General features: G+C 65.3%; 2 protein-coding genes across 3 annotated transcripts; one reads left to right on the forward strand and one right to left on the reverse strand.

The window, feature by feature from the left end:
• The first annotated feature begins 607 nt into the window (after positions 1–607).
• On the forward strand, positions 608–12976 carry SHE (Src homology 2 domain containing E). 2 transcript variants are annotated; one of them, XM_074939132.1, is made up of 7 exons: positions 872–1124; positions 2354–2471; positions 3097–3223; positions 6449–6763; positions 7264–7423; positions 8105–8224; positions 9952–12976. In XM_074939132.1, the coding sequence occupies exons 1-7, from the start codon at positions 1021–1023 to the stop codon at positions 10136–10138; spliced, it is 1131 nt and encodes a 376-aa protein (XP_074795233.1). In that variant the 5' UTR covers positions 872–1020; the 3' UTR covers positions 10139–12976. The 2 variants fall into 2 exon arrangements, with proteins under 2 accessions (XP_074795232.1, XP_074795233.1); XM_074939131.1 differs by lacking the exon at positions 2354–2471 and having other exon boundaries at positions 608–1124.
• Positions 12977–14541: 1565 nt separating this feature from the next.
• On the reverse strand, positions 14542–24608 carry IL6R (interleukin 6 receptor). The gene is made up of 10 exons (XM_074938357.1): positions 24536–24608; positions 20586–20825; positions 20191–20314; positions 19193–19374; positions 18805–18965; positions 17804–17948; positions 17642–17685; positions 17296–17377; positions 16805–16913; positions 14542–15788 (listed from the first exon to the last, which is right to left on the reverse strand). The coding sequence occupies exons 1-10, from the start codon at positions 24606–24608 to the stop codon at positions 15581–15583; spliced, it is 1368 nt and encodes a 455-aa protein (XP_074794458.1). The 3' UTR covers positions 14542–15580.
• Positions 24609–27901: the final 3293 nt, after the last annotated feature.

The raw sequence follows: 27901 nt of genomic DNA on the forward strand, positions 1-27901 counted from the left end.
GGCCCTGCGCCGCCCCCTCCGGATCTGGGCGGGGAGCCCGGGCAGCGCTGGCCGGCGGCCTCGGAGCGGAGCTGAGCGGCAGGGAGCGAGGCGCAGGAGACACGGAGCCACCCCCGCTGCGCTGCGCCCCCGCAGACCCCCTCCAGGCCTCGGGGCTGCCCGGGAGCTGGGCGCCCAGTTGCGCTTCGTGGGGCCCCCTGGGGCAGGGTGCAGGACCTGGAGCGACTCCATCTGACCCCCCCCCCGGGGTGAAGGAGGATCCCCACCCCCTTCTCCTGCAGGTGAAATTCTCTCCCCCCCCCTCCACTGCTGCACCCCCCATGGGTTAAGGACCAGCCCCCCCCCACGAGTGACTCCAGCTCCCCACCTCTGCGATGGGGGCCCCCTTGCCATGACTCTCCCCCCTGCGCTGGGACTGTGATTTACCGGGGGCGAGGGGGAAGCAGGACCACCCCGTCTCCCGAGCCGCATCCCCTGCTGGCTCTGAGCTGGTACGGAGCTCCCACGCGGGCCCCGTGTGTGGGGCACACCCCCTCCCCCAAGCCACCAGGCTCCGGATCCCCCCATCCCCACCCAAGGTCACCCCCCCTTCTCCCCCGGCATCTCAGCGTCAGCCTTTCCCAGCCATAGCCCGGCGGCCCCCCTGCCCCATGGCGGCCAAGTGGTTCAAGGAGTTCCCCTCCAATCTGAAAACCGCTTCAGAACGGGCCAGGCCGGGCAGCGGGAGCCTGGGCAAGCTGTGCAGTGCCTCCCGGAAGCCCCTGGGCCCTGCCGAGCCAGGCTCCGGCCCACTGCAGGGCAAAAACCGCAAGAACTCGGCGGCCGAGCTGGGGGGTTGCAGGGCAGCTCCGGGGCCTGGCAAGGATGGCGGCAGCAGGCTGTCCCGGGACAACCTGCAGGGACTGATCCAGGCTGCCACGGGCAAGATGCGCAAGAACTCGCGGGTGGAAGGCAGCCCCCAGGAGGGCCCCCCCAAGGGCACCGGCTGCAGCACCTACATGAACCGGCTCATCAAGGTGGATGCCCATGAGAAGAACGGGAAAAGCTACCCCAGCAGTAGCCCAGCGCCAGCGTCCAGCCCGTCGCCGGAGGAGGACAAGGCCAAGAGCGCCAAGCAGGAGACGGTAAGTGGCCGTGGCCTAGCAGGTAGCACCCGGGGCTGGCGTTCGCGGGAGCTGTTGTGTGGGCTTGGGCTTGGCTTGGGCAACTCTCCCAGGGGCGCCTACATGGCAGCAAATGGCTGTTCTTAACTCGGGGTCAGCCCCCTGGGAAGACACGGCCACTCCGCTTTTCACGGGCATTAGTAGTGCGGCCCTTGGGGCTTTATCTCCTGCGGCTAACCCGTGGTCAGAACGCAGTGTCCACATACTCTGAGCCTGCCCTGTGCTGGGGAAGGGGATGGTGCTGCCCTGCCGGATGGCAGTATTGGTGCCTAGGGGGAGCCAGCGCCCCCAGGGAGAGCGGCGGCCCCTTTGCCTGGCAGAGATCCCGTGCGTGGCCGTGGGCAGGTCACCTTCTCATTCCCCCTCCCCAGATCCTGCGAAATGAGGGACCTGAGGAAAACTCCTCGAGCAGGCGGCATTCAATGTCATCGGCTCAGCTCATTAGCCCGGCTAACTCTGTGCTCCGAGCCCTTTCCCTTCCGCCGTCTCTTTGTAATTCCCTTTATCCCAATCTCGCTTTAATCCGTCAAAGGGAGAATAGGCGCTCTGTCCCTCCCGCCCGCCCCAGCTCGTTGATCCCACGCTGACCTCGTTTAGTCCCTGCGGGCTTGGCTGCTCATTAAAGGAAGGGGTATGAAAAGTCTGGCTGGAAGGATCCCGTTTGTTGGGGAGCGGGACAGGCTGAGTTAGGGGCTGCAGTTTAGCTAAATAAAGCGTCTACGTCCTGGAATCGGAGAGCCGCTGGCCTGAGCCGTGATCCTGACCTGCAGCTCTCCTGGTGGCCCAGACAGAGGTGCCCCCGGCCGGTCAGCCCTGACCCACAGACTGTCCCCCAGGAGCCCTGGGCTGCTCTAATGCACCTCGATTCTGCCGCACAGCTCTCGCTGCTCTTCCTGCCCAGGGCCCCTCCTTGCCCGCTCTGCAGATACGCCCCCGTTCCGACCTGCAGCTCTGCCGCTAGCCAGCCCAGCGGCCAGCCCCAGCCCCCCAGCCTCACTGGATAGCGAGAGCGGGGGAAATGGGCGCCCGGCATGTCCTGTGTGCCCGCCGCACCCACGCTGATAGGCGAGTGCGTTTCACGTTGGCTTCTGCAGCCAATGGCCTCGTTAACCCTCTGCCCTTGCTGGCACAGGAGCCCTCGCCTGGGCTCCCTCCACTGCCTGGAACCCACGCGTGTCTCTGCCTCTCAGGTCCCGGGTCTCGAATTCAGGGTGCTGCGGTTGCACATCGGGCCCCCTTTGTGCTGGGCGCTGCACTGATGCAGGGGCCTTGTCTTCTCCGGGGACGCTGGCATGCTGCCACCAGCTGGTATGATCCCCGTGAGCGTGAGGCCGTTGGGGTTGTCGTGTGCGTTCGCAGGTGACAGGGAACCCCAGGCTCCCCGGTAGCATCACCGCGACCGGCCGGCATCTGTGAAGGCTACAGGCCGCCTGGTCTGTGCTGGGAGCTCCCCACATGTCAGCTGCGTCGACGTGAGAGAGAGCCCCTGCGCCGGCGGCCTCACGGGTCCGAACAGGCAAAGTGTGGGAGGAGAAACTGAGGCAGAGAGGGGGGAAAGGGACGTGCCCAAGGCCACCCAGCAGGGCAGGGGCAGAGCAGGGATAGAAGCCAGGTCTCCTATGTTCTCCCCGCCAGGCCAGGCCACCTGGTCTCTCTCTGTCCCTACCAGCTTCTGATCCCTCTGGGATTATATTGTCTCCAACCGTGAAGCATTCCCGTCACCGTGCATGTGAACGCAGTCGTGTCGCACGGTTGTGCCACGAGTGGCTGTGAAGCAGGGCCCGGAGCTGGCGGTGGTGTGGGGGGCTGTGGGTCTCAGCACTGCCGGAAACACAGGCCCTCCCGCCCCATAACTGGGCGCACTGGTGCTGCGGCCCTTAGGGGGCTTGTGGTTGTCCTGGCTGGTATGTTGGGAACTCTTTGCCCCCCGCAGGTCATCATTCTGGAGGACTACGCTGACCCGTACGACGCCAAGCGCACCAAGGGCCAGCGGGAGGCGGAGCGGCTGGAGGAGAACGACGGGTACATGGAGCCCTACGACGCGCAGCAGATGATAACAGGTGCATGGCCGGGGAGCCGCGGCGGGGCTGGCCAGGGCCCATCAGACCCCAGGAAAGGGAAACTCTGGGCGGGATGAGGCATGGGTCAATATTTAAATCTGCCCCTTGCCAAATCGGGGAATGTCTGGCTCTGGGGAGGCTCAGTCACGTGGCGTGAAGTCCCATGCAGGGGGGATATTCGCAGATGTTAAAGACCCAACCCCTGAAGCTATGGAGCTGGGTATGATGTGGGTTTGCTCCAGGCTGGGCAGACTCCATCCTTGCAGCAGCCCTCAAAGCGGCCTGTGGAAATGAAACCGAGCTGGAGCAGGAAGCCGGCTCTTCTGTTTCCTGTTGGTCTGCGGGGAGAGATAAGGAGCAGAGCGGGCTCTGGCCAGGGCCTGACCCGGGGGTCGATGGACTCTGACCTCTGCTCAAATCCCTCAGTGAAGGGAAGTGAAACGAGCACACACACACCCCCGCCCCAGCCCTCCGGTGCGGAGAAGGGGGGAACGAAACGGGGAAGCGCTCCATGAGGCCAGGTACTGAATCCCTCGCGGGCCCGATCCTGGTGTGCAGAACCCCCATCGTCCCTGGAGTCCTTGGCCAGACTCAGGTGGGGCGGGTTCCAGAGCTGTGTCTACCTGTGTCTGGGCCGGTTCGGTTCCCTCCCTCCCCGCTCTCTCGCCTGTGTTATTAGACCAGCCAGCTCGGCTCTGCTGCACAAAGGCCAGGCCAGTGACAGCCCCAGCGCACAGGGCTCCTTCCCCATCGGGTGACCCGGCTGGCTCCTGCCTTCGCCCTGTGCTGACCCACCGGGGCTGGGAGCTCTTCGTTCCCAGGGCTCGAGGGAATCGAACTTGGTGCTCCCCGGGGGTGGGGGCCTGACTCTGCCTTCGGTCACTGACCCCGGGAGGCGGCTGGGGTGTATCTCGGGGCAGGCATGGAGCGTGGTGCTTGGCCCCGTTCGCACGTGGACTCCAGGGACTGCAAAGGGTCTCAGGGAACGAGTGCACACGGAGGAGCTTTGAATTCCCTGGGTTACTGCTTACGCCTCCCCTGGGCTCTGATCCAAAGCCCATGGAAGACCCGATTGGTGTCTGGCCGGGGGTCAGGTCTGGGGTAACCAGGGGACACTGGTGTACTTACGAAATAACTAGCACAGCAAAGGGGTGTGTCTCCATCCCCTGTCACCCCCCTGACCTGGTGTGCCGGGCGCGTGGCACCTCACTCTGAGTACTGCTGGGCCAGGGTGTGGGTGGTAATCCGTGCCCGTGAGCCTGCCCTGCATAACTCAGCCAAGCCAGAGGCTGGGTGGGCGACGCCTTGGGGAGAGGACGAGGCGTGTGAGCAGAGTTAGGGCTCTGGGCTGTTTGTGGCTGGAGCTTTGAGTCCCTCCTGATTGCTGCCGGGTTCCATGCCCCGATTCTGCAAAGCAGCGGGCACACGCCTGAGCCTCGTCCCATTCGTTGGGGCTGGAGCAAGTGTGTAGGGACTCTGTCCGTCGGGGGCTCGGCGCCTTCCCAAACCCAGGGTGTGTCTATCACTGTAAGCAGTTGGGCCGTGTTTCCGCTGCGCTCTCAAGACCACCCAGGCCTGGGTAACCACAGCTTCCCCTGGTCAAATGGCAGGGCTTCAGCAGGGCTGGACCGGCAGGGGCTGTGGGTCAGGAGTGAGGGGCACTGGCAGAGCCAGGTGGGAGGGGTGCCCCGGGCTGGGCCAGCAGGAGGGGCTGTGGGTCAGGAGTGAGGGGCACTGGCAGAGCTGGGTGGGGACCCCTGGGCTGGACTAGCCGGGCTACAGGGTGGGATCAGCAGAGATCGCTGGGCGAGCTGGTGCAGCACGTCTCCCGCTTTCACCTCCGAGGTTCCCCCCGGGCGTCTCCGTTCCTTGTTCCTGTCTCCAGCGCCCTGGGGGTGGCGTGCTCCTGGGCTGCCCGAGGGGCAGCAGCGGGGGCATGGGGACTATCTGGGAGCGCTGCGGTTCCCTCGAGCCCAGGGAATCGGGGTGATTTACAGCTTCGTTTCATGGCAACTTTCTCCCGCTGCCCTTTGAAAAATACATCCCGCGGGTGCCTAGCAACCCGGCGCGTTGGGCTGCCCGGCTCCCAGCACAGCCGCCCCCAGCCCCAGCCCCAGCCCGTGCCGCGCTGCGCTGGGCCCGGCTCGCCCCGGCCAAGCAGCTGGGCGGAATAACAGGAAGCCAGTGGAGCGGAAGCTGGAAATGAAAGATTTGCTGCTGGCTGATGGGTTTTTTCCATGCAGGGCGCCGGGGTTCGCAGTGGACGGAGAAGGGTTGGGGGCGGCCGGGTGGTTTTATTGAAGGCTCGGCTGTGCCCACGGCAGCCCCGGCCACAGGGTAGGCTCCTGTTGCGAGGCGCTGGGCAGGTCCCTTCCCCGGGCTGCCCACAGCGGGCTCATGTGGCTCCACCCCTCCGGAGCCAGCGCCGTGTGGGAGCTCGGCCCTGGGCGCCCTTCTCCTCGGGGAGCAGCTTGGCTCCGTGACTTGGGGGACAAGGGTCCCGGTGCTGAGTGTGAACATGGAGGGGGGACCGGGGCCAGTCCCCAGCCCCTGGCCAGCTGCATGCGCGTCCTGAGGACGGCAGGGTTAGCCTGGTCCCAGCCCTGCTTCGCTGCGCCCGCTGGCCTGCCGTGGCGTAGGGGCTCCTATCGGACAGCCAGGGCGTAGCTTCCTGCCTGCGTTTCCTCTGGGAGCCTGTCCTGCACGTCCCGCTCCATTCTCCCAGCAGGAAGGATCCCTTTGCAGCTCCAGGATTGTTCCTGTTACCGTGGCGCCTTAGGGAGGGGCAGAGAGACCCCAGACCCCCTGGCACTCATCTCCTGATCTGTACCCTAGTGCTGAGACCAGGGGGACACGCCCTCTTCCCAGCTCCATAGCATTCAGGGAGGACAGCACCTTGCCCTCCCAGCTCCATGTGCTGATGTCCCACAAAGCAGCATTAATCCCCTGCCCCCCGGAGCTTGGGTTTGCAGGGCCGGGGGGTTCCCAGGTCCAGCTTGGGTCAGCCCTTGGGTACAGGCCTGGCCAACGCCTGTGGGGGTCCGTGGGAGTCTCCCAGGGCGGGGCATGTTGGATTGAGCCCTGACATTGCAGGTTCCAGGGTGTTCACCCCAACCTTTGGGTCTGGGGGATGACCTGGGCATTATTATGGGGCAGGGAGCAGGCCCCCTTGCTGCCCCCTCCCACCCAGCTCTGGCTGACTCTGGTTCTCCCCTGGCCTTTCAGAAATCCGCAGGCGGGGCTCCAAGGACCCACTGGTCAAGGCCATCCTGTTGCTGGACGGGCCCGGGGAACTGGGGGAGGGTGGCGCCCGGCCGGACGCGGTGCCCAAGCGGCAGGGCTCCAAGGAGCAGGTGGGGAAGGCCCCGCCGCAGCTGTATGACACCCCCTATGAGCCCAGGGAGGCACCGGCCAGCACCACGCAGGACAGGAGGGCGCGGGCCGCGGACAGCCGGCTCCCGGAGAATGACGAGCGTCCTGCCGCAGAGTACGAGCAGCCCTGGGAGTGGAAGAAGGAGCAGATAGTGAAGGCTCTGTCAGGTAGGGGGAGGGGCTGTGGGGCGCTGGCCAGCGGGGTGCGGGGGGGGTGCACTGGCTGGCGGGACACTGGGGCTGGCAGGGCATGGGCCTGCAGATGACAGAAGCATACGGGCACATGCCTGGGGCCTGCTCTCAGAGGAGCAGCCATGGGGTCGCTCTGGTTTCTGCATGGCCCCAGGCTGCCCCACTCTCCTGCTAGCAGAGGCCAGGATGTCCATCCACGCCGTGTGGTGCCCATATCCAGTGGGCGATGCCCAACCCCTGGCAGGGGGCCCAGGAACACGTCCTTGGGGGTGAGGAGGGGATCTGGGCTCCCCAGCTGCTGGATAGAATCCGGGTCAGGGAAGCCCGGGAGCTGGGGAAGAGCCGAGCACAAGGGAGACACGGCTGCCCTCGCAGCCATGGGGAGACGACCGCGGCCCATTCAGGCTGGCTCTGGGGTGGGGAGAGTCGGGCACCTCTGCCCGTTGCCGGACGGCAAACGGAGCCCTTCCTTCCAGTCCAGTTTGAGGGAGCGGAGCGGGCGGGCGCCCCCAAGGATGAGGTGCTGCGGCAGCACCATCGCCAGAAGAGCTGGACTCCCAAGACCCTGAAGCCGACGCTCTCAGACCACGGCGAGGGCGAGCGAGTGGACCCAGCCCTGGCGCTGGAGAAGCAGCCGTAAGCCCCGCGCCCGACCTCCCCCTCCCCTGCCCGGCCCCACGCCCAGCCTCTGCCCGGCCCCGCGCCCCAGGGAGCGTCCCAAACAAAATGAGGTTACTTCGTGACTTTGGTTCACCGTTGCCCCTTCCCACCGGCCTGTCCCTCCAAGGGCTTTGGGGTGTCCCTCATCTCGACCCTTCTGCCCCAGGCTCTCCCTGCTGCCTTTGGGAGATCAAATTTTTCTCTCCTCCCCCTGCCTCCAAATCTTGGCTTTTTGAACGAGGATGTGGAGGAGCTGAGCGGTGGCTCTGGGCCAGCCCCGGTGTTGGGGTCCCCTCCTGGCCCCATCTCCTCCCATCCCAGGATCTCCAGCCACTTCCTAAAGCTAACGAGATTATCAGCCTCCGACGGCCTGGACACCCAGCCCTTAAATGCATCCCCCTCCCCAAGGGCCCCGCCCTGCTTCCTGGGCCATGCAGGTGCCTTTTACTAACGTGAGAGGGAAGTTGGAGACTGTGCTGTGCCATGCACCCCCAGAGCTAACCCCCCAGCAACTTGAGCGCTCCTTTGGGAGAGCATATGAGGGGTTCTTGTAGCCCCCCATTGCTGGGGGAGGGGGCCACCCCACACAGCCAGGATTCAGGGGCCCCGCAGGACTTGCCATGCTCAGAAACCCAGCTCGTTTTCTGCTCCTCGCAGCTGGTACCATGGAGCCATCACCCGGGCCGAGGCTGAGAGCCGGTTGCAGCCCTGCAAAGAGGCCGGTTACCTGGTGCGGACCAGTGAGACGGGGAACGGCAAATATTCCATCGCGCTCAAGTAAGTAGTTGAGACTTTTGCCCGCAGGGGGGCAGGCAGAGCTGAGATCAAGGCCCCAGCTGTGGGTGTTGGATGGGCCTGGCTGAGGGATACGGCTCCCCTGTGGCCAGGAGGGTTCAGCTGGCAGGGCAGTGGCTGTACCAGGGGCTGGGATCCATCGAAAGAGCCGGTGGGAGATGCAGGGATCAGCCCCACTGAGACAGACTGAACTGGGCGTTTCCCGGGAGCGAGGTGACTTGGCCCGTGGGGAAGCCCTGCTGCTGGAGACTTCTACATGGGATAAAACGGGGGGTGACATCCCTGGGGCGGTCATGTCCAGGGGCATAATGGGCACATTGCACTGGCAACTACCAGACCCAGGCCCCTCTCTGGGCCAGAGATAGAACCCAGGAGTCCTGGCTCCCAGCCCCCCTGCTCTAACCCACTAGACTCTGGGCCCTTCCCAGAGCCAGGGAAAGAACCCAGGAGTCCCAGCTCCCAGCCCCACTGCTCTAACTCACTGAACCCCATGCCCCTCCGTGAGCTGGAAAAAGGACCCAGGAGTTCTGGCAGGGCTCTGTGGAGCTGCCTTGCAGAAACCTCTTTCCTGGGCAGAAGGGTCTCTGGGGAGCAGACTGACCCCCTTGGTTTCCGTGCCTTGTGGGTGTGGAGCCCCATGGGGAGCCCCCATGCGAGGCATGGGGCAAGGCCCCGCACACCGCTCAGCCTCCCTGTTGCTGGCTGTGTCCTGGGAGGCGCGGCCCTGAGGGCCGGCTCGGGTCGCAACGGTGCCTGGCCCCTGGCTCTCTGGCACAGCGCTGGAGGATCGCTGTCGGCAGTGCTGGCGGTGTTTCCTTCCTGAGGAAGTGGAGCCCCTGGAGCCGAAACAATCGGAGCAGGGAAGGGAACAAACAGGGGGGCTGGGCTGGTGACGAGGCGACCGCGGGGCCGGAATGGCCCTGGGCAGCCCCCAGCCAGGCCCAGCCCAGGGAAATGGGGAACGTACCCAGGGACTCGCTAGCGCCTCGTGTGGCTGCTCCCGTCCCGCCTGGCCGGGGGGATGATGGTGTCGGTCTGGCATGGGAAGCGGTGGGCGCAAACGGCAGCCCAGAGTGCTGGCAGCAGAGAACCAGGCCCTGGCAGCAGGGCTAGCTGGCAGAGCCTGGAGGGGGTGGTGCCCAGGGCTACACCCCGGGAAACATCCCCGTCCCCAAGGCAGCACGCTGGACAAGGAGCCAGCCCGGAGCTCTGCACCCAGCAGTTCCCGTTGGGTCTGATCCAGCTGCTGTCCGTGGAGAAGTCTCCCCCTGGAGCCAGTCACTGCTGCTCTGGGGTCACCCTTCAGTGCCCAGTGTGGGGGGAGCAGGGCACTGGGAGACCAGACTCCTGGGTTCTATTTACAGCTCTGGGAGGGGAGTGGGGTCTGGTGGTCAGGAGCCAAGACTCCTCCTGGGTTTTCTTCCTGGCTCCGGAGGGGGAGTGAGTTCAAGTGCTTAGGAGCCAGGACTCCTGGGTTCTATTCCTGGGTCGGCCACTAACTTGCTGAGGCCCAGCCTCAGTTTCCCCTCTGCACAGTGGGGATAACAAAGCTGCTCGGGCCTTGCGAGGTTTCATACCTGAAGTGCTGGGAGGTCCTGGGACGGGAGGAGCTAGAGCGAGGACTGTAGCACGCAGGGCCCAGGGACCCCGGCTGCGGTCGCTCCCCATGGGCAGGGTTGATCTCCCCCCAACCCGTGGCTTTGCTGCAGGACCAGTCAGGGATGTGTCCACATCCTCGTGGCCCAGACCAAGGACAACAAGTACACGCTGAGCCAGACCAGCGGCGTCTTCGGCAGCGTCCCCGAGGTGGTGCATCACTACTCCACCGAGAAGCTGCCCTTCAAAGGGGCGGAGCACATGACCCTGCTGCACCCTGTACACAGCAAGCTGCATTAGCGCGGCCGCGCCCAGCCAGCTGCCTGGGCCTTCGCCATGGACATCGGGGCGGCCAGAGGGCCGGGCAGGCGGGCGCACGCGTGGAGCCAGGTGCATCGCAGCAGCGGCAGGCTCTCCGGGGCCCGCTCTGGACAGAGTCGAAGGCCCCGCTCACCAGCACGGCTGAGCTTGTTCCGTCCGGGGGAACAGCCTGGGAACACTGCCCCACGGAGAGCCCCCTTGGCCCTGCACGGAGCCGGAGCTGCCAGGCTTTGGTGCCGGTATAAAGGGATGTAGGGATCACTAGCCTGTCTCCCAATGGCCTGCCCCGCGGGGAGGTGCCCCAGCCTCGGGTGACCCCGTGCTGCCTGGGACTGTCAGTCAGCGTGGCCCTGGGCAGCTGGTCCTGGTCTCAATGCCCTTAAGGCCAGAGGGGCCATTTGGCTCCTCCGGGCTGACCTGCCTGGCACAGGCCAGAGCTCCTCCCCTGCTGACTCCTGCCTCCCGGGCCAAGCCAGAGCCGCTGTCTGAGAGGGTGACATCCCCTTTGGCTTCCTGGCGTCTCTGACGGTTGTGGGCAGCTGGGGCCTGGCACCCTGGGCACCTGTTCTGCTTCCCTAGACTCTCCCGCGCCCCGGGAGGCCCCTTTGCCCCAGTGCTTCCTGTCCAGGCCAAGACGGTTGATTCAATCGCAAGGTGTCCCCCTCCTGTGAGCATCCGTGTGACCCTCCACTGCCAGCTCATTCCGCCCTCCCTGCCTTCTCTTCTCTGCGGCCTGTCCTGCCCCGGCGTAGCCCAAAGACAGGGCCAAGCGCCCTGTGGCGGCAGGAACGGAGGGCAGCCTCTGTGTCCGGGTAGTGCCTGACGGAGTGCCTTCCCACCTGCCGGCGGGGGCGTGCGGGCGTCTTGCTCCAGGTGGCAGGAAGGGCATTTTTCTGGCATGCTTTCAAGTCCCAGTAGGTTCATTATTTGTGCTGAGTGCCAGCTTGGAATTAAGTAACTCCCACTCGGACTGTGGCGCTTTACATGCCCTCTGGGGGGAAGTCCCCTATGATTTCCCTCTGGGAGCAGCAGTTGACAGAGGGGTTCTTCCGGGTGCCCTTGGGCCCGTTCCCAGGGGCCTGCCTGCCCGTACTTCTGGCAGTGCCCTAACGAGGACTCGCCTAATGGAATGGGGGCACACGTCGTTACCTACTCCTGGTAACCTGTGCCAGTTGCCTCTCCAGGCTCTAAACACCTGACTGCTCCTGTGGGGCATGACTGACGGGGCGGCCGGCAGCGATCCTGGCAGCGCCTGCATCTAGCTTTCTCCCTCTAAAAACAAATTGATGCTGCAAGTGTATTTTAAAAAAGGGCTCCAGCAACCCTCCCGTCACAAACCAGCCTGTGCACGGTGGGACGGCCGCGCTGCCAGGGGGAGAGAGGTGAAATTCACCCCGGTGCAGAGCAGCCTGCGCCAGACCTCGAAGTGGGCATGAAGGACGGACGGGTCCTGGCAGATGGCTGGATTTCCTCACTGCCAGCATGAAAGTCTCTCTTCTGTCTGATGAGGCCAGGGCTGCTGGGAGTAAGTGACCCCTGGGCTTACTGGAGTGGAGAAAGGAGAGAGCAGAACTTCTCAGGGGGCCCTGGGGGCCCAACTTCAGCATGATCCCTCCCCCTCTCCCCCCACAGTTTGTGACTGGTATATTTGACGGCACGTGTTCATTGCTTTCATGGGGTTCCCTGTGGGGTAGATACGGCAGCTGGGGCAGGACTACACCAGCACAGCCCCCAGGGTGGGCACCCAGCTGCCCTGCGCTAAGGGTGCTCCTGGTCCCAGCCGGGTGAGGCCTAGCTAGTGTGACACAGCCTGTTATCTCAGGCTAGGGGGTTGTGCGGTTCGACTGCCCTGAGATGGGTAGAGCAGCACCCCGGCTGTGCTCGGCCCCAGCCTGAGTCGGGTGATTCCCTCCCCATAAGGGGGCCTGGTCAGCAAAGCCCCTGAGCATGTGGCTAAGCCCCGGGGCGTCGCTGGCTGGGGCTCAGGTCAGCACCTGCTTTGCTGGCTTGGCACCTGGCAGGGGTTTGTTATGGAGAGGACGCAAACTGCCAGCAGAGCCCCAACTCCTACGGAGGCCGCCCCCTCCCCACTGCTCTGCCCCCTACCCAGGGCCAGGGGCTCCCCTGCTGCACCCTTGGGTGGGCAGAGACCAGAAAGGGGCCAGTTAGTGGTTGGGACAATGCTGCCACCGTGTGGCGAGGACTCTGCATTACAGGGTGGGACCAGGCAAGGAAGGAAAATGTTACTCACCCCTTGGTTGCCAGGTCTCCCTGCTGGAGTGTGGCCGGAGACCCGGCTGTGGCCTCAATGCAGGGTTAGCTCCGCTCCATTGACCCTGTGCCAGCACCCTCGCGGGAGGGGTGCGGACGGCGTGGGGGCGACACGTGCATTGGCTCAAGCCCTGAGTGCCTTTGCCCCACTGAAGGAATTGAATCCCCTTCCCAGCGCAAGCCAGGCTGCTGCTTGGTCTAGCCCTTGTCCCGGGGCATCCGGGTAGAAGGTGCACACAGCATCCAGCTGGACCGACGCTCCCGGTGTGCGTATGGCCACTTTATTTTTAGGACAGGGCAAGTGAGGGGCAGGTCATCCCGGCCGGTCATCATGCGTTGTTTGGTTCAGCAGGTAGCTGAGCCCTGTGCCACGTGTGGATCGCTAGCCAGTGTTCGACCTTTGGTTTTTGGAGACTGTGTCTTTAACCAGCTGCTTGTCTGTATTAATTGTTTTTAATGTATTTATGACGTCTCTGAATGTCGGGTGAGAACAGGCACAAGGCTGCTTGTAGCCATGGAGCTAGGAGGAAATAAACTCTCTCTTCAAGGAAAAGCCTTGCCCAGCATCTGTGCGTGTAGCTGAGCCCTGGGCAGAAGAGACGCTCGCTAGAGTTGCAGGGGCAGTAAGTGCGTGGTTCCAAGCCCGTTGAAATCAGGGGCAAGGCTCCCTGGGCTTTGGATTTTCTGATTTGCATCAGCACAAAGGGAAAAAAAATCTTTCCTTCTCCCTTTTCAGTGACAGAGACAGGGTTAGTCAGCTTCCTGCTCTCAGCCGCACTTGGGGAACTTTGTGTCTTATAAAATGTGACCAGAAGTGAGAGAGAGACAAGTCACACAGCTGGTCTGAGATGGAGTCTGCTGTTAGCCTGGGGTAAATCTGGCTTTACTTCTGGTCAGGCCTTGTGCAGCTGGGGCCAGCAGAGTTGCTATGGAAGAACCCGCTCTGCATTAGCCATTCTGGTCCAACGGCCTTTGTGGAGGCTCTGGTCTGGAACAGCAGCGACTGTCCCACCCAGAGTGGGAATCGTACCAGGCTCGCTTTGCTGGGCAGTTTCCCCCCTGTAGACAAGGCCTAAGAGCAGCATGGGTCCCCGGCCCCCTGCCTGCTGTCTGACCAAGTCTGGAAGCTGTGTGAGCTCCTGCTGCTCTTGGGGGGCCAGGTTGGCAGAACGGCTCCGTGAGAACCATGGCGAACCCCTTCCCCCAGGCAGCGAACAGGGAGGGGGCTTCAGAAGCAGCCCTGGGCACGCTCCAGGGGGTGTTTTCCTGCCCTCGGGCTGGTTCCCAGGTTGGTTCCCCCCAGCTTGGGGGCCTGGCTCCTGCACGCCGGGGTGGGGGTGTTAACCCTCTCCCTGGGGGCAGAGGGACGCTCGCTCACCTGTCAGGGCCTGCCACCAGCTGCTCTGGGGGGAAGGGGCTGACTCAAACCCAGAGTAGAGCTGATGGTGGCAGGTACTTTCAGGGTAGGCCATTTACATAGCAGGCAGCAAACCTTCCTCTGCATAGCCCTGGGCGGGGGTGGGGGATGCCCCAGCCACTCACACGAAGAGGGCGCAGACAGCCGTGGGGCTAGCACCCCCAGGGAGCCCCAGGGCTCAGCCTGCAGCCTGGCCCCCGCCCCGTACATCTCCCCTTGAATTCACAGCCCTGGGCCCCGCTCCCCCTTTGAACCCATCCCTTCTCCCATGTGCCCAGGGCTCGAGCCCTGCCATCCCCCCAGCTGCTGCTAAGAGGTAGCCAAGACCCTGCTGCCTTCGCCCCCCAGCCCCAGGAGCGACAGCTGCATCCTCTAAGGCAGGGGCCAGCCCCAACAGGGACCCGTCCCCTTCACCAGCTGCAGCCCCCGTTTTGCTTTCTTAGGGTTGCAAAACAAATTGCAGGTGTAAGAGCCAGGACGCCTGGGTTCTCTGCCTGGCTCTGGCCTGGGCTCGCCAGCCACGGAGGAACATGTTAGTGCTCTGCTTCCACCTACGTCGTCGCGGCCTCTCCGGCGCCAGGTACGGCTAATACCCCATGAGCAAACCCACCCCCCCACCCAGCCAGCGGTAGCCCTATGCACGGAGTAAAAAACATTTATTGGACACACGTTTGCCAACACACGGTTCTTCCTGTACAAACCCCTGTTAACACAAACACCAGTTTGATGGGGGGGTGGGGGGAGAGAATCCCATGCCCAGCGCTGCACTGGGGAGGGGTAGAGGCCGGTCACACGCCCAACTGAGCATTTGTTACGGCCCCACACAAGCCGCTCCAGGAGGCGGGGAGGCCTGGGTTCTGCCAGTGCCCGGCTGGGGGAAGCTCGGCGCGTCCTGCCCCCCACTCTGAGCCGCTGTCCCCCCCGTCCATTCAGACGGTGAGCTCCCTGCAGCAGGGTCTGTCGTTCTGTGGCTGCTGCGCCTGGCACCTCCAGCCCCGTACAATTGGTGGGGGCAGTGGGATGGAGCCCACTCTAGCTGCCGAGGGCCAGGCGTGGCCCACTACTGCCGGAGCGGGGCAGGCCCTGAGTCCGTCCACAGCTCGGATGCCCCTGCCCCCTGAGGCCGTGTCAGCTGCTCCCACCCAGCTGCAGTGCTGGCTCAGACTCTGCTGGCCCTCAGCCCCTGGTGAGCACCTGGCCGCGGGGCAGTGCCCTGCATGCCCAGTGCCTGGAGCTTGCCCGGCTCTACCGGTAAATGCCCCTCTCCCAGCAGTGGGGCCGGGCCAGCCCTTGCCACCTTCCACGTGGAGTGGGCTCATTGGATGCCCTCCATGCTGTGTCACTCGCGGGGGCGCCGGCCCCACCCACACCCAAGGACTGTCCAAACCCCGCCACGGGGCATGCTGGAAATCACTGGCTCCGGCTGCTTGGGGGAGACCGTGGGAGAGCTGCTTGGCTGCCAGTTTGAGCCCCGGGCATCGCTGCAAGTGGGCGCGGGTCCATCTCCCGGGGAGGACAGAGCAGGTTTGGCTCCGTCCAGCAGCGTTCCTGGAACCGCCAGGAGCCCAGAGCGGCCCCGAAGCGGTTGACACAGCGGCCCCAGCCCGCCGGGGCAGAGGTAGAGCCATGGTTAAGTTCCGGGCTAGTTATAGCTGAGCCACAAGGTCGGGCCCCTGGCTTGGCGCCTGCTGGGGCAGTCGGTGTGTCGCAGGCCAGCGAGGCAGGTTCCCCGGCTACTGGGGGATGAGGAGGTAATCCATGTTGGTGACCTCGAAGGGGCCCGTGGAGCCGACGCTGCCTGGTGACGCCGGAGGGGAGAGGAGCGGGGCCTCGCTTACCGGGGACGTGGGGCTCGGAGGAGCCAGCAGCACCAAGGGGTGCTGGACCACCACGCTGGCCTTGCCCTGGCCCAGCGAGCCCCTCCTCCATTTCTTCTTGTACCTTGAACACAGAGCAGGTCAGGAAGGGGCCAAGATTGGGGGCTCCTGCCCCACAGACACCCCAATTCCTGCTGGCAGCGGGGTTGGGACTCAGGCCAGCATTGGCAGGGTGCCCATGGCCCCGGGATCACAACATGGCTGCCCCAGGCCCATGGCTCTCCCCGGGGGCAGGCAGAGGGCAAAGCCCCACTGAGTCTCCATCAGTAATGGCCTGTGAGATGGGCATTCAGGGCAGCTCTCCGTGGTGCAAGGGCCAGCAGCAAACACAGTCGGTGGTGACTGGGGTGTCCTGTTCCCCCCCACACCTGAAGGCAAGCGCTGGCTGGGGGGCCACAGAGAGCGAGATGCACCCCGCTGCTCCCATGGCAGTGTGCCCGAGCCCCCCACTGCACCGTTTGGGTCAGTCACTTGCAGTGGAAGGGGGAGAGTCGTGCTGGGGGCAGGGCTTGGGCCCCTCTGTACCGGAACAAGCCCGGCTGCCCAGCACACAGGGAGCAGCTAAGGCAGCTCACAGCCCTCAGGAAAGGACCCCGGCGGAGAGCCAAGCAGGAGTCCATGCTGCCGGACTGAAGGGAAACAGAGCGGGGCTGGAGGGGGCTCTCCCAGCCCTGCTGGGGGCTCAGGGGCATCTCTCGGCTGGAGGGAGACCAGGATCTGACTCCCAGAGAGCTGCCCAGGCCAGCAGTGGGCACCCATATAAGGGGCAGGGGCCCTTTCCTGTTCGCCAGAAGGCCCCAGGCTGCTCTATGGAGACGGCCTCTCTTGGCTCCGCAGGGGTAAGTCCGGCGGGAACTCGGCTGAGCCCAGCAGGCCAGACCCTGTTCTGCCCTGGGAGTCACTCCAGACTCACACCGGAGTAACAGATCCGACCCAGGCGTGCACGGCTTGGCCTGGGGCACCAGCTGAGAGTGATTGTCCCTCCCTCAGTGCTTCCCCAGCAGGCCAGCAGTAGCATCGCCCCACCCAGGGCCTGGGACCCAGCACCCCGCCCCCCGCACCACCCCGGCCGCGTCTCACCTGAGCACGATGCCAGCGAGCAGGCCGGTGCCCAGGAACAGGCTCCCTCCGGTGACCAGGAATGTGTACAGGGGCACAGTGGAGCGGTCGCCGACACCAAGAGCCTCCCCTGCAAACCGAGGGGACACGGGCACCGTTACCCAACATGGCAAGGCCCAGCGCCCCCCTCCCCAACCTTGTTCACTTTGCAGGGCTGGGTATTGCTGGGCCACCTCCCAGCGGGGGCTTTGCAAAGGCCAGGGGAGCCCTGGAGAATGACGGGAACCACCTGAGCCACCGGCCCAGCCTGGGGCCCACCCATAGGGCTGCCACCTGGCTCGCTTTGCCCCGATCAGCCCATCCTGAGGCAGCTGTACTGGGCTCTCTGTCTGGGTGCTCAGCTCATGCTGCCAGCTGGGCTCTGGGTCGCCCCACATGTCCCTGGCGTGGCAGCCCTGCCCACCTGGGGAGCCCTGGGCCTGACAGACCAACGCGGGGGGGCATCTCATTACCGTTAGCGCCCTCTGTATTGCTGCTGTAGGGCCCGGGGGGGCCTGTGAACGTGTCGCTGTAGAAATCATAATCCGAGGGGAACTGGAGGAAAGAGACAGGGGAGGGGGGGTTAGCAACAGGGTCCCCCCGTCCCCGCCCATGACACCCCCCAACACACGGCATGTCCCCCGTCCCCGCCCGTGACACCCCCCAACACACGGCATGTCCCCTGTCCTGCTCCCCTGTCCCCCAGACCACAGAGCCCTTGGGTGGAGCACACACAGTGCTGAGCCCTGAGACCTATTCACCCTCCCACCAGGGCCCACAGGCCAGACGGGCAGGCAGCTCCGGCACCACCCGCCTTACCTGCGAGCTGTAGGATCCTGTCTGCCACTCGAGGCTGTTGGGATCTGCAATCCAAGGAGAGGAACAGTGAGAGAGTAGCCCTGGGAATTGGGACGGGGGGGCGGGTCTAGGGACCCAGCTCCTCCCAGAGGACCCCTCCCCTCCCATCTCCCTTAGTCCTACCTGCCCATGGGGTGCCCACGGCCTCCTGGCTCCACTCGCTCCACGAGCCGTGGCCAAACTCCTCCAGCCCCCGCACCTGCACCACGTGCCGTTCGCCGTGCCAGGCATCATGGATCACCAGGGACGTTTCTCTTAACTGGTTGATCTGCAAGCAACCGGCAGAATTAAACCATGAGCACCAGGACTGGCACAGCCCCCCACCTCCTCCCTAGCTGGGACAGCCGGGGTCCCTGTGACCCCAGAACCTCCTGATGCCAACTAGCCGAGGGCACAGGGGGTGCAGAGTTTTACAGAGATCCCCCGAGTCTGTTGCCTAGGATAATTCACCGAAGAGTGGCCGGGGAGGTCTCTGCTGGGCGTCACCACCCCCGTGAGACGTGCGCATGGATCCTCTGGGAGGAGCTGGGTCCCTAGACCGGAGGTCTCTAAGGCCTGGGAGTTCAAGCAGGTCACCGGGCGGTGAACGTCTTCCCTTCAGGCAGGCAGGAGACGTGCTGCGTACGCCAGCTAACCGAGATCACAGACCCCCCAGGAGCAGACCCCCAGCCAGCGGGGGTCGGTTTGTGACTAAGGCTCCAAGGACAGTCTGAATCTCTCTGGGCTTGTAGTGGGCTAGCCAGGGAACAGCCAGCGGGCTTGCTGCAGGAATGGAAGAGCCCAGCCACGCCCGGCAGCAGTACGCTGGGAGGATCGGGGGCAGCGTTCGCTCCTGGCCCCGTAGTAACGTCCCATTAGTAAAGCTCCGGCTCAGCTTAGGACGTGTGTTATGATGCTAGCGAGGTGCCTCCGAACCCTGGGTACCCCGGGAAGCATCGCAGTCCCCCCTTCCTTTCCAGCCCCCCCTCCCTGTCCACAGGGAAACGCAATGCACCAGGGCCTTCTCCCCACACTGTAACTCTGGGGGCAGGGGCCCAGGCATGGGAGCCCATCCTGCCCAGCAGCTGCAGGGTGGGGCGTGCGTGGAGCTGGCCTGTCAGGCGCGGGGCGAGCGGGGGGCTCACCTCCGTGTAGCTCTGGGAGCGCTCAGCCCGGTACCGGACCTGGAAGTGCAGCCGGTAGAACCTGGAGTCCCAAGAGGGCGGGTACATCCAGTTCACACGCAGTTTCTGGGGCGCTCTCTCCACCGGGTCCACCAGCACATTCACCGGAGGGTCCGGCTTCACTGTCAGGGAGAGGGGGGTTGCCATGGCAGGTGGGTCTGGTGCAGCACGTTTGCCCCACCAGGACTCAGCCAGCGCCAGCACCCAGCAGCCCCATGGGGAGAGAGACCCGGCCGGAAACCGGGCAGGACGGCAGGCAGAGCTCCGGGGAGGGGCAGTGGGGTAGGCATGGGGAGAAGGGGGGCAGCAGGAGGGGCAGTGGGGGTGAGGGGCAGTGAGCCATACGTACAGACGCGGTTGGCCGAGATGACCTGCCCCTTGCTGGCCGCGCTCCCCCCTCCGTTGCTGACAGACATGGACACCAGCAGGAAGGTGTCGTCCTCGCTGGGCGGCACCGTGACCCTGCACGTGAATTTGTCCACCTTGGGGAAGTAGCGGCAGCGCTGCTCCGTGGCGTTCTCCCCGGTGAACCTGCCGGGGGCGGGGGGACACGGCTCAGCTCCAGGCGCAGCACACAGCCAGTGGGCCCTGCCCCCCCCCAGCTCCCCAGGGTCCCGAGATCAGCTCCAAGTCACAGCAGGGTCTGCCCCGGGCTGCAACATCCCCAGCTGAGCCGGGCAACGGCAGCCTCATGCCCCGCTCGGGCATCGCCCCTGGCCAAGCGCTTTCTGCACATGGCGCTGCACTGCAGCCACTCTGGGGTGGAGCGGAGCAGCCACAGGGCCGCGCTTTGGAACAGGAAGAGGAGAAGGACCTTGTCTGGAACTGAAAGTAGGGAGGGTGTAAGCATGGGGGGATGGGGGGAGGATGCTTGCAAGGAGGTGCACGGCTCTTTCCTGAGCAGGCACGGTCAGGCCCTTGGCGTGGGGTCTGATCTGAAGGCCAGCAGCACCCCCTGCCCCCCACCAGCGCTGCCCAGGGCTCGGCCCATGGGAGAGAGCCCCCAGGGGATCCCCACATCCAACCCTGCCACGTCGTCCCCCAGTCCAGCACCGTCCCGACTCCCAGCCCTGCAGGATGGCAGCACCCAGTGAGGGGGGAGGGCGATTTGGTGCCAGGAAAGCAGGCCCCAGCTCTGCTCCCAGAGAGCCGGCAGCTGGGGAGCGGGGAGGGACCCTGCTAGGCATCGGCAGGACGGCCATGCTGGCTACGTCTACACCAAATCCTGCCCTGGCCTGGCCCTCATCCCCAGCTGGCTCCACGGCTTACAGCTACCCAGGGCTGGGTGCCCCTTGCAGGGCCTCAGGGTGCTCCCTGACCACGGCCCAGCTCCCCCAGGCCTCTCACCACTTCTTCACCCACAGCACGGCCCTGGTCCGGGGCGACGGCCTCCTCCGTGGCTGCCACTCGCACAGGACGTCCCTGACATGGCTCTTCCGGTAGCAGGAGAAACCAGGCGGCTCCGGGGGCTCTGGAGTCAGAAGAGCAGCGGTGAGGGGAGCCCCTGGACTGTGAGCAGGGGCTAGCGGCTGCAGAGCTGGGCAGGGGGCAGAAGGGGGGCCAGCCACGCCAGCCAGGCACTCTCCCAGTGCCACCTTTGGACCCTGCAGGAGGAGTCTGGCAGCCCGGACGCTGCTGCAGCATTCTGCAGGCATGGGGGGCCCCCGCAGTCCAGGCGCCCGTGGATCTGGACATCCCCCCCGGCCGCTGGCGCAGGCACCCCCGCCCCGAGCCAGACTCACCTTCCACCAGCAGCCGCAGCGAGCGCACCAGGCAGCCGCCCACATAGCAGCTGTATCTGCCCGAGTCACTGTCCTGCACCAGGCGCAGCAGCAGGCTGGCCCCCAGCACCGCGCGCTCCGAACTCACAGCCTGGTTCTCCAGCTTCCAGCTGATGCTGCCGTTTGGCTCCGGCTGCCACTGCAGGCAGGGCAGGGTGACATTTGCTCCCACCGCGCTCAGCACCGTGTCAGGCGGGAGGGCTGCAGGAGGGGAAGTGTCATTAGTGCAGAGGGAAGGGAGTGCAGACTAGAGGTTAGACCGGGGGGACCAGGACTTCTGGGTTCCATGCCCAGCTGAGCCACTGACTCATTGTATGACCCTAGGCAAATAACTTCGTTGTGCCTCAGTTTCCCCTTCTGTTCCATGGGGATTGCCACCTTCCAAGCTGACCAGGTGATGCTGTGACAGGAGAGGAGTCTCGCTGGCTGCTGTGTGCCATGGTGGTGCTGACCCTCCGTCTCACTGCCAGGCTGGAAGCCAGAGCCTCGGCCACTCGGCAGCCCCTTCCCGGCTCCTAGGAAACCACTCGGGAGGGGCTCCCTGACGGAGGAGACAGCCAGCCCGGGTCAATATTTGCTGGAGAGGACAAGCCTGAACGAGCATCTGCCTGGCTGAGCTGTCACTGCCTCACCCACCTCTTTCCAAGGCACTGGGGCTGGGCCCCACCACCATCAGATCCCCCTTCCCAGCCCGTGCCAGCCGCAGCTTCAGGGACGTCTGGCCAGCCATGCCCCAGCCTGGGCCCTACCCGGGGTGCGTTAACGGGGCCGTGGGCTCCTCGTTTCCCTGGGCAAGCTGGGTGCCCAGCAGCAAGGAGGTGCCTGAGAGTGCCCGGAGCCGGTTGCGGGAGGGGTGTCCAGGGCTCCTGGAGCGTGGGGAGCAGACTCAAGGGATCCCTGCTCCTCCAGCTCCCAGATCCTAAAGCCAGGGTACACGGCAATCACAGGGGACCCAGGGCCCTGACAGCAGGGCAGCCACGCAGCAGCAGGGCCCTGGAGGGCTGCTGGCCTCAAAGGGTCAATCCTCAAGCCACCCCTGGGACAGGGTCACCGCTGCCTGGCCGGGGGGATAGGGCCAGAGCTGGGTTTGACTCAGCTGGATTGTGGCTGGGCCAGGTGGTTTGTAAAGGTCAGAGGCTGACAGCTCCCCCCGTCCCCCCAGCCAGGACAGGAGCTGGGATTTTTGCAAACCCACAAGCGTCAATAACAAAAGCAAACACTCAGGTTTCCCAGCGCCCAGCGCCCGCACGGCCCTGCCAGGAACAGCCAGTCCTACCCGAACCCACTTACGCAACGGTCTGGCTCAGCACAGGGACCTCTCAGCTGCCTGCTAATCCCAGGGGGCACGTCACAGGCGCTGCAGGGACCAGCCCCCCATGCATGGGGCTGAGAGCCAGGAGAGCTGGAGTCGAATCTGGGCCAAGCCTTGGGGGGCAACCCCTGCCCCCCAGTAAAGTGGGGGTAATAGGGCACCTCAGGGAGATGCTGAGGGAGGGGGCCACCTCTCCGCTGAAGGGACGAGGCACTGGGCTGGGACCCAGGAGAGGTGGGTTCAGTTCCCGGTTCTGCCACAGGCTCCCTTGGGGCAGCTCCGGGACCTCCCCAGCCCTCAGCTCCCCGACGGTCCGACTGGGGGAACCGCCCTACCTCCCTCAGCTCCTTAGGCGAAGCTTCTGGGGCAGGAGCCATCTGCTTCCGCGGCTCTGTGCAGCGCCTGGCTCACGGACCCCTCGGGGGGGTCCTCTATGCCAGGCCCCCAAACGCCCCCGGAACAGACAGGCTCGTGCCCAGGGGCTGTGGGGCAGAGTTCCTGGGGACTGGAGGCCACGACTGGGCAATTCCAGCCCTGCACTTCTCCCCCCACCCGGGACTCCTGGGCTGGGGCCCCGCCCCGCCGGGTGGGTTAACCCTTCCATCAGCAAGGGGCGCCCCGGGTATAAATAACCAGCGGCAATGCGAGGGCTGCTGGCTCAGGGGAGATGCACATGGCAGCAGGCTGCTCAGAACCCAGCCAAACCCAGCGCCGGGGGCCCGGGCAGCTCCGCACCGCCTGGCCTGCACCCGAGGGACCCACTCCCTACTTGCCCTGCAACAGCAACTCAGCCCTTGGCTATTGGCACACAGGAGGCCTGGGCACTTCCCCATTGTGCTGGGAAGTTTCAGTTCCTCCCCGGGGAGAGCAGTGGGGGGCTGGGAGGCAGGACGCCTGGGTTTGTTACTTGGCTCTCCCCAGAGGCAGCAGCTCATTGCTCTGTGTGTGGCATGACTCCACCGCTGCCCCGGCCTGGTCCCTGGGTGGCCACGGCCAGACACAGAGCAGGGAAGCTCGGAGGCTCCAGGCAGGAGGACCCCAGACCCCAGCCACAGATGTGGGGCAGTTGGGAGCCCTGCTCATGAGCCTGGCACAGCCCAGCCGACGGGGGCCATGGGGTGACGCTGGGTCATGCAGGCCGAGAGTGGGGAGGCAGACGGGCGCCAGGCCAGGCCTGACCCAAAGTTACCCTCCTACAAGTGCAGAGTTCTCTGCGCCCCCCAGACCCCCAGAGGAGGGGTCTGTGCGGCTTTGGGGAAGGCAGGATGAGAGCGGCAGGATGAGAGCGGCAGCAGCCTCTGCCCACATCCCCCTGCCCAGGCCGCAGTGGGCTCCACTCCGGTTCCTGTGGTGCCTGCAGGTCACAAGGGCCCAGGTCCCCCCTTTGCAGCGGGGGGTCCCCCCTCCTGCCCAATCCTAGGCCGGGGGCAGGGTGCTCCCTCTGCCCCCGCCCCCTGGCAGCTGCAAGAGACTGGGACAGGGGCTCAGAGCACATGGGTCGCTCACAGACTGCCATGCCCTCTGGGGACCAACCCTTCCCCCAGAGTGCCCCTGGCACCAGGCAAAGGAGGGGGGCCAGCCCACAGGCAGCCCCAGCTGGGAGCCCTGGAGTTAAGGACCTCTGACCCCCCCACATTCCCCCCAGCTCCAGTTCAGCTTAGCCCAGGGACCTCCGGCCAGGAAGGGGAGCAGGAGCCCGTGGCCGGCCCCATGGGGAGCCCCCGGTGGGGCCCCGCCATTCAGGGGACAGAGGAGGAGGTTGTGGGGGGGTCCCAGCAGGAGCACGCCAGGGGGGAGGGGCAGCGCTCACCCCCGAGTCACAGCGGGGGGAGCGAAGAACCAGGAGCAAATAAATCTCAGCCCCTCTCAGCTCAGACTGAAAACAAGGCGCTGCCATTCCCCAACCCCGGGGGAACGCGGAGAGAACCCAGGAGTCCTGGCTCCCAGCCCCCACCCCCCCTCTAACTCATCAGACCCCACTCCCCTCCCAGAGCTGGGTTAGAACCCAGGAGTCCTGTCCCCGCCCTCCGGGAGCCGGGACCCGAACCCAGGAGTCCTGGACACCCCCCCCCTCCGGGAGCAGAACCCAGGAGTCCTGCCCCCGCCCGCCGGGAGCAGAGCCCAGGAGTCCGGGACACCCCCCCCTCCGGGAACAGAACCCAGAAGTCCTGGACACCCCCCCCTCCGGGAGCAGAACCCAGGAGTCCTGCCCCCCCACCCCCGCCTCTGGGAGCCGAGAGCAGAACCCAGGAGTCCTGCCCCCGCCCTCCGGGAGCCGGGAGCAGAGCCCAGGAGTCCTGACCCCCCTCTCCCCCTCCGGGAGCCGGGAACAGAACCCAGGAGTCCAGATCCCCCCCTCCGGGAGCCGGGAACAGAACCCAGGAGTCCTGGCTCCCAGCCCCCCCCATCTTTGCAATGTCCCCAGGGCGAAAGAGACCCCCCCGCCCGCGGCTGCCGCAGCCCCGATCTCCCCGCGGGGTCCCGGCCGGCCGGGGCTGCTCACCTGGCTCCAGGGGACCCCGCGGAGGAGAGGGCGCAGCCCGACGCCCCCCCGCCAGGCGCCCCGCGGCGAGCCGCCCCCCCCGGCCCCCGCACCCACCTGGCCGCGGGCAGGGCCCCCCCGCGGCGGCGGCGAGCAGGCAGAGCAGCCCGGCGGCCCGGAGCGCCCACATGCTCCTGCGCCCCGGGGGCTGCCGGCGTCCGCCCCCCCGCGAGCATCCCGCAGCTCGGGCGCCGCCAGCCTGTGCGCACGGGCGCCGCCCCCGCCCGGGGCTTCCCCCGGCACGTGGCGGGCGGGGGGCGCGTCGGGCGGCGGAACAACAATTGAGGAACCGGGGGGGCTGCGATTGTGAAAGGGGCGCTTGAGCAACGGGGGGGCGGAGCGCGTGGGAGGGTGGGGGGCACCTGCAGAGACGGCCCCCCCCCGCGCGCGACTCCCGCCCCCAGGTGCAGGCTGACGTGGTGTCAAGGGGAGGGGGCTGGGAGCCGGGACTCCTGGGTTCTACCTGGGGCTCTGGGACCGGGTGGGGTGCGGTGGTTAGAGGGGGCAGGGCTGGGAGCCAGGACTCCTGGGTTCTACGGGCCTCTGGGGGGCAGGGAGTGGGGTAACAGGCAGCCCCCTCTCCTAGGGCCTGCTCTGGGATGCCCCCAGACAGCGGGAGCTTTGTGGGTGTGATGGGGGATCCCGCTGGCAGCCAGCCTTGGGCAGGTCTCTGCCCCCCAGCACTGGTTACTCGGCCTGGGGGGGGACGCGTGAGCAGCCCTTGGCACTGGGCTAGTGGGCACTGGGGAGACCCAGCGTATGCCCCTGCTGCGGGTATGGTCAGGGCTGGGAGGGGGCGGCTGTTTGTGTACCAGCCTCGTTAATCAGTGACCGCGCCAAGGGACATAATGCAGGCAGAGGCCTGGCCTGCCCCCAGGTCAAGGTGAGCCCCCTCCCGCCCCAGCTGGGCCTGTTAACCCCCTCCTGACTGGGGCTGTGTCCCTGCCCCGCTCACACGGGGGTAAAACTCCTGATTTCCAGGGGCAGGCAGGAGAGCGGGTGGGGGCCCCGCTCCAGCAGCTTGGTGCCAGGAAGCAAGCACATGCTGGGGGCCGGGGGGCGGGGGGGGGGTTACAGGACAGAGTCAGAGAGTTTAGGGCCAGAAGAGACCCCCACAGCCCCACACTAAACCCAGCCACCAGCAGGGACCGGGTATCCCAGGAGCCCAGACTAGCACGTGCCAGGGAGCGGGAGGCCCCGAGGCACCACAGTGGCACAGAAATGAAGTGAGACACCCCGTTAATCCTGCCAGTGACCCGGGTGGCAATTCCTCCCCACCCCCACCCCCGGCCCTCAGTGGGACCCTGAGCGTGTGAGCAAGAGCCAGCCACTGCTCCATGCCACCTCAGGGCCCCGCCGCTGCTTCCGAGGGAGGAAATAAAAAACCCTCCCAGAATACCGGGGGGGGGGAATCCCTGGAGCTCATGGGCCAACTCCTCAGCTGGTGTAAAGCGGCCACAGTGCAGAGCGGGGGCGTTACAGCAGCCGAGCACTGGGCCCCAGGGACGTTTAGAAGATAGACCCAGTCCCTTGGGCCAGTTCAGGCTAAACACTGGTCATGGGAACTTGCCCTGCAGGGCTGGCCGGGGAGTGGGGGAGGGGGGCTCTCTGCCTTTCCTGGGCCTGTCCAAGTCGGCGCTATTTAGCTGTCACCCGCAAAGCAGGAAGAATTTGGAATTTAAAATAAAGTGCATGAAGTCCCGACCTCAGGTGATGCCCATGCAGCTGGGGGGGCCGGGGGTGTCCCGGAGTCCCCAGGTGATGCTCTGGACCTGCTCCCCACGAAGCCAGGCAGGACCCTAGGGGAAGTCTCCTCCCTGGGAGCAGCCTGTCTCCAGGACACACAGCTCCCCCGGCTTCCACCTTCCTGGGTCAGACCTCGGAGCATTCAGCCTCCTCTGCCCCTCCCTGTGCTTCCCCCAGCAAGTCCGCCCAGGCGGGGTCCTGGGGGAGCCAGAGGGTCCTGCCCCCCAACTCCGCAGTCAGACGGGACTCTCAGCCAGCCAGTAACACAGAAGGTTTATTAGACGACAGGAACATGGTCTAACACAGAGCTTGTAGGTGCAGAGAACAGGACCCCTCAGCCGGGTCCATTTTGGGGGGCAGTGAGCCAGACAACCCCGTCTGCACTTCACTCCATGTCCCAGCCAGCCCCAAAACTGAAACTCTCTCCAGCCCCCCCTCCTCTGGGCTTTGTCCCTTTCCCGGGCCAGGAGGGCACCGGATTCCTTTGGTCTCCAACCCTTTAGCTCTCAGCTTGCAGGGGGGAAGAGCCCAGGCCATCAGTTGCCAGGAAAGAAGGTGTCGGCCATTCTCTGTGTCCAGACCCCTGCACACACCTGCCCTCTAGGGCTCTGCAACAATCATACCCCCTTTCCCCACCCCCTAGATACTTAAGAACTGCCTAGGGGAAACTGAGGCACCCCCACACTGTTCAGAGGAAACATTAAGAACAGTCCCGCTTCGTCACAGGGCAGGTTCAAAGCAACAGTTATGCTGCTTTAAGCACCTAGGGAGCTAGCTTGTGTCTCTAGGGAAGGGGGCCCAAAGCTGACCTGAAAGGCCAGTTGGGGCTCGAAGGGGGCAGCTCTGAGCAGGCGGATGGTGCATTCTCCTGGGCAGTGAAGGGCTCAGGTTTGGGGAAACTTTTGCTCTTTAAACAAAAGGGGGGCTAGAACTGAGCTGACAGGTTCCCCCAGTAACACAGAGTTAAAATCCAGAGCCTGCCCCACAAGGGAGCTGTTGGGTAAACACCCCAGGCTGAGCTCCATGGGTACCTGGGTTCCACACCCAGCTCTGCCACGGACTCCCCCACCTGACTCTGGGGGCGTCACGCTCCCCGGCTCAGGTCCTGGCTGCAGAACAGAGAGGACGATCCTGCCTTGGCTGTCTACGGAGAACAGAACCCTGAGCTGGGCTAATGCTGGCCAGGGGCGGAGGCTCCACGCGCCCTGCTCCCAATACAAACAGGGCCCTTGGATTCCACAGACACAGACTCAAGCCCTCGCCCCAGCATCACAGCTGCTGCATTACCAAAAACAAGAAGTTTCTCGGCCGTGCAGATGCCATGACAGTGTAGCTGATGCCTGCCTGCGTTTACAGAGAGCCTAAAACAACAGCTCCACAAGGTGTGAACTGGCCCATGCCCTCGCTCAGGGCCCCAGTTTGTGTGTGCGAGCAGCACACACACACAGAATTCAGCTTGTCAGCAGCCAGAGGGGTGTTCGCACTGCAGAGCCCGGCGTGTGTGCGTGTGCAGGGTTTACATGGAGACACAACAAACGAGCGTTGTGCAGAATCTGGTCCGTTGTCTGCAGAGCACCCAGGGGCGTGGATGTGATGGGTGGCCCGGAGGCAGGGCTGGAGGAGTTGGGGGCAAGCTCCAGCCCTCTGGCACGGGCAGGGCCTTGGCCCTCTCCCCTT

This window comes from Natator depressus, chromosome 24 (genome assembly GCF_965152275.1).
Source record: "Natator depressus isolate rNatDep1 chromosome 24, rNatDep2.hap1, whole genome shotgun sequence".
In the NCBI taxonomy this organism is placed as follows: Eukaryota; Metazoa; Chordata; order Testudines; family Cheloniidae; genus Natator; species Natator depressus.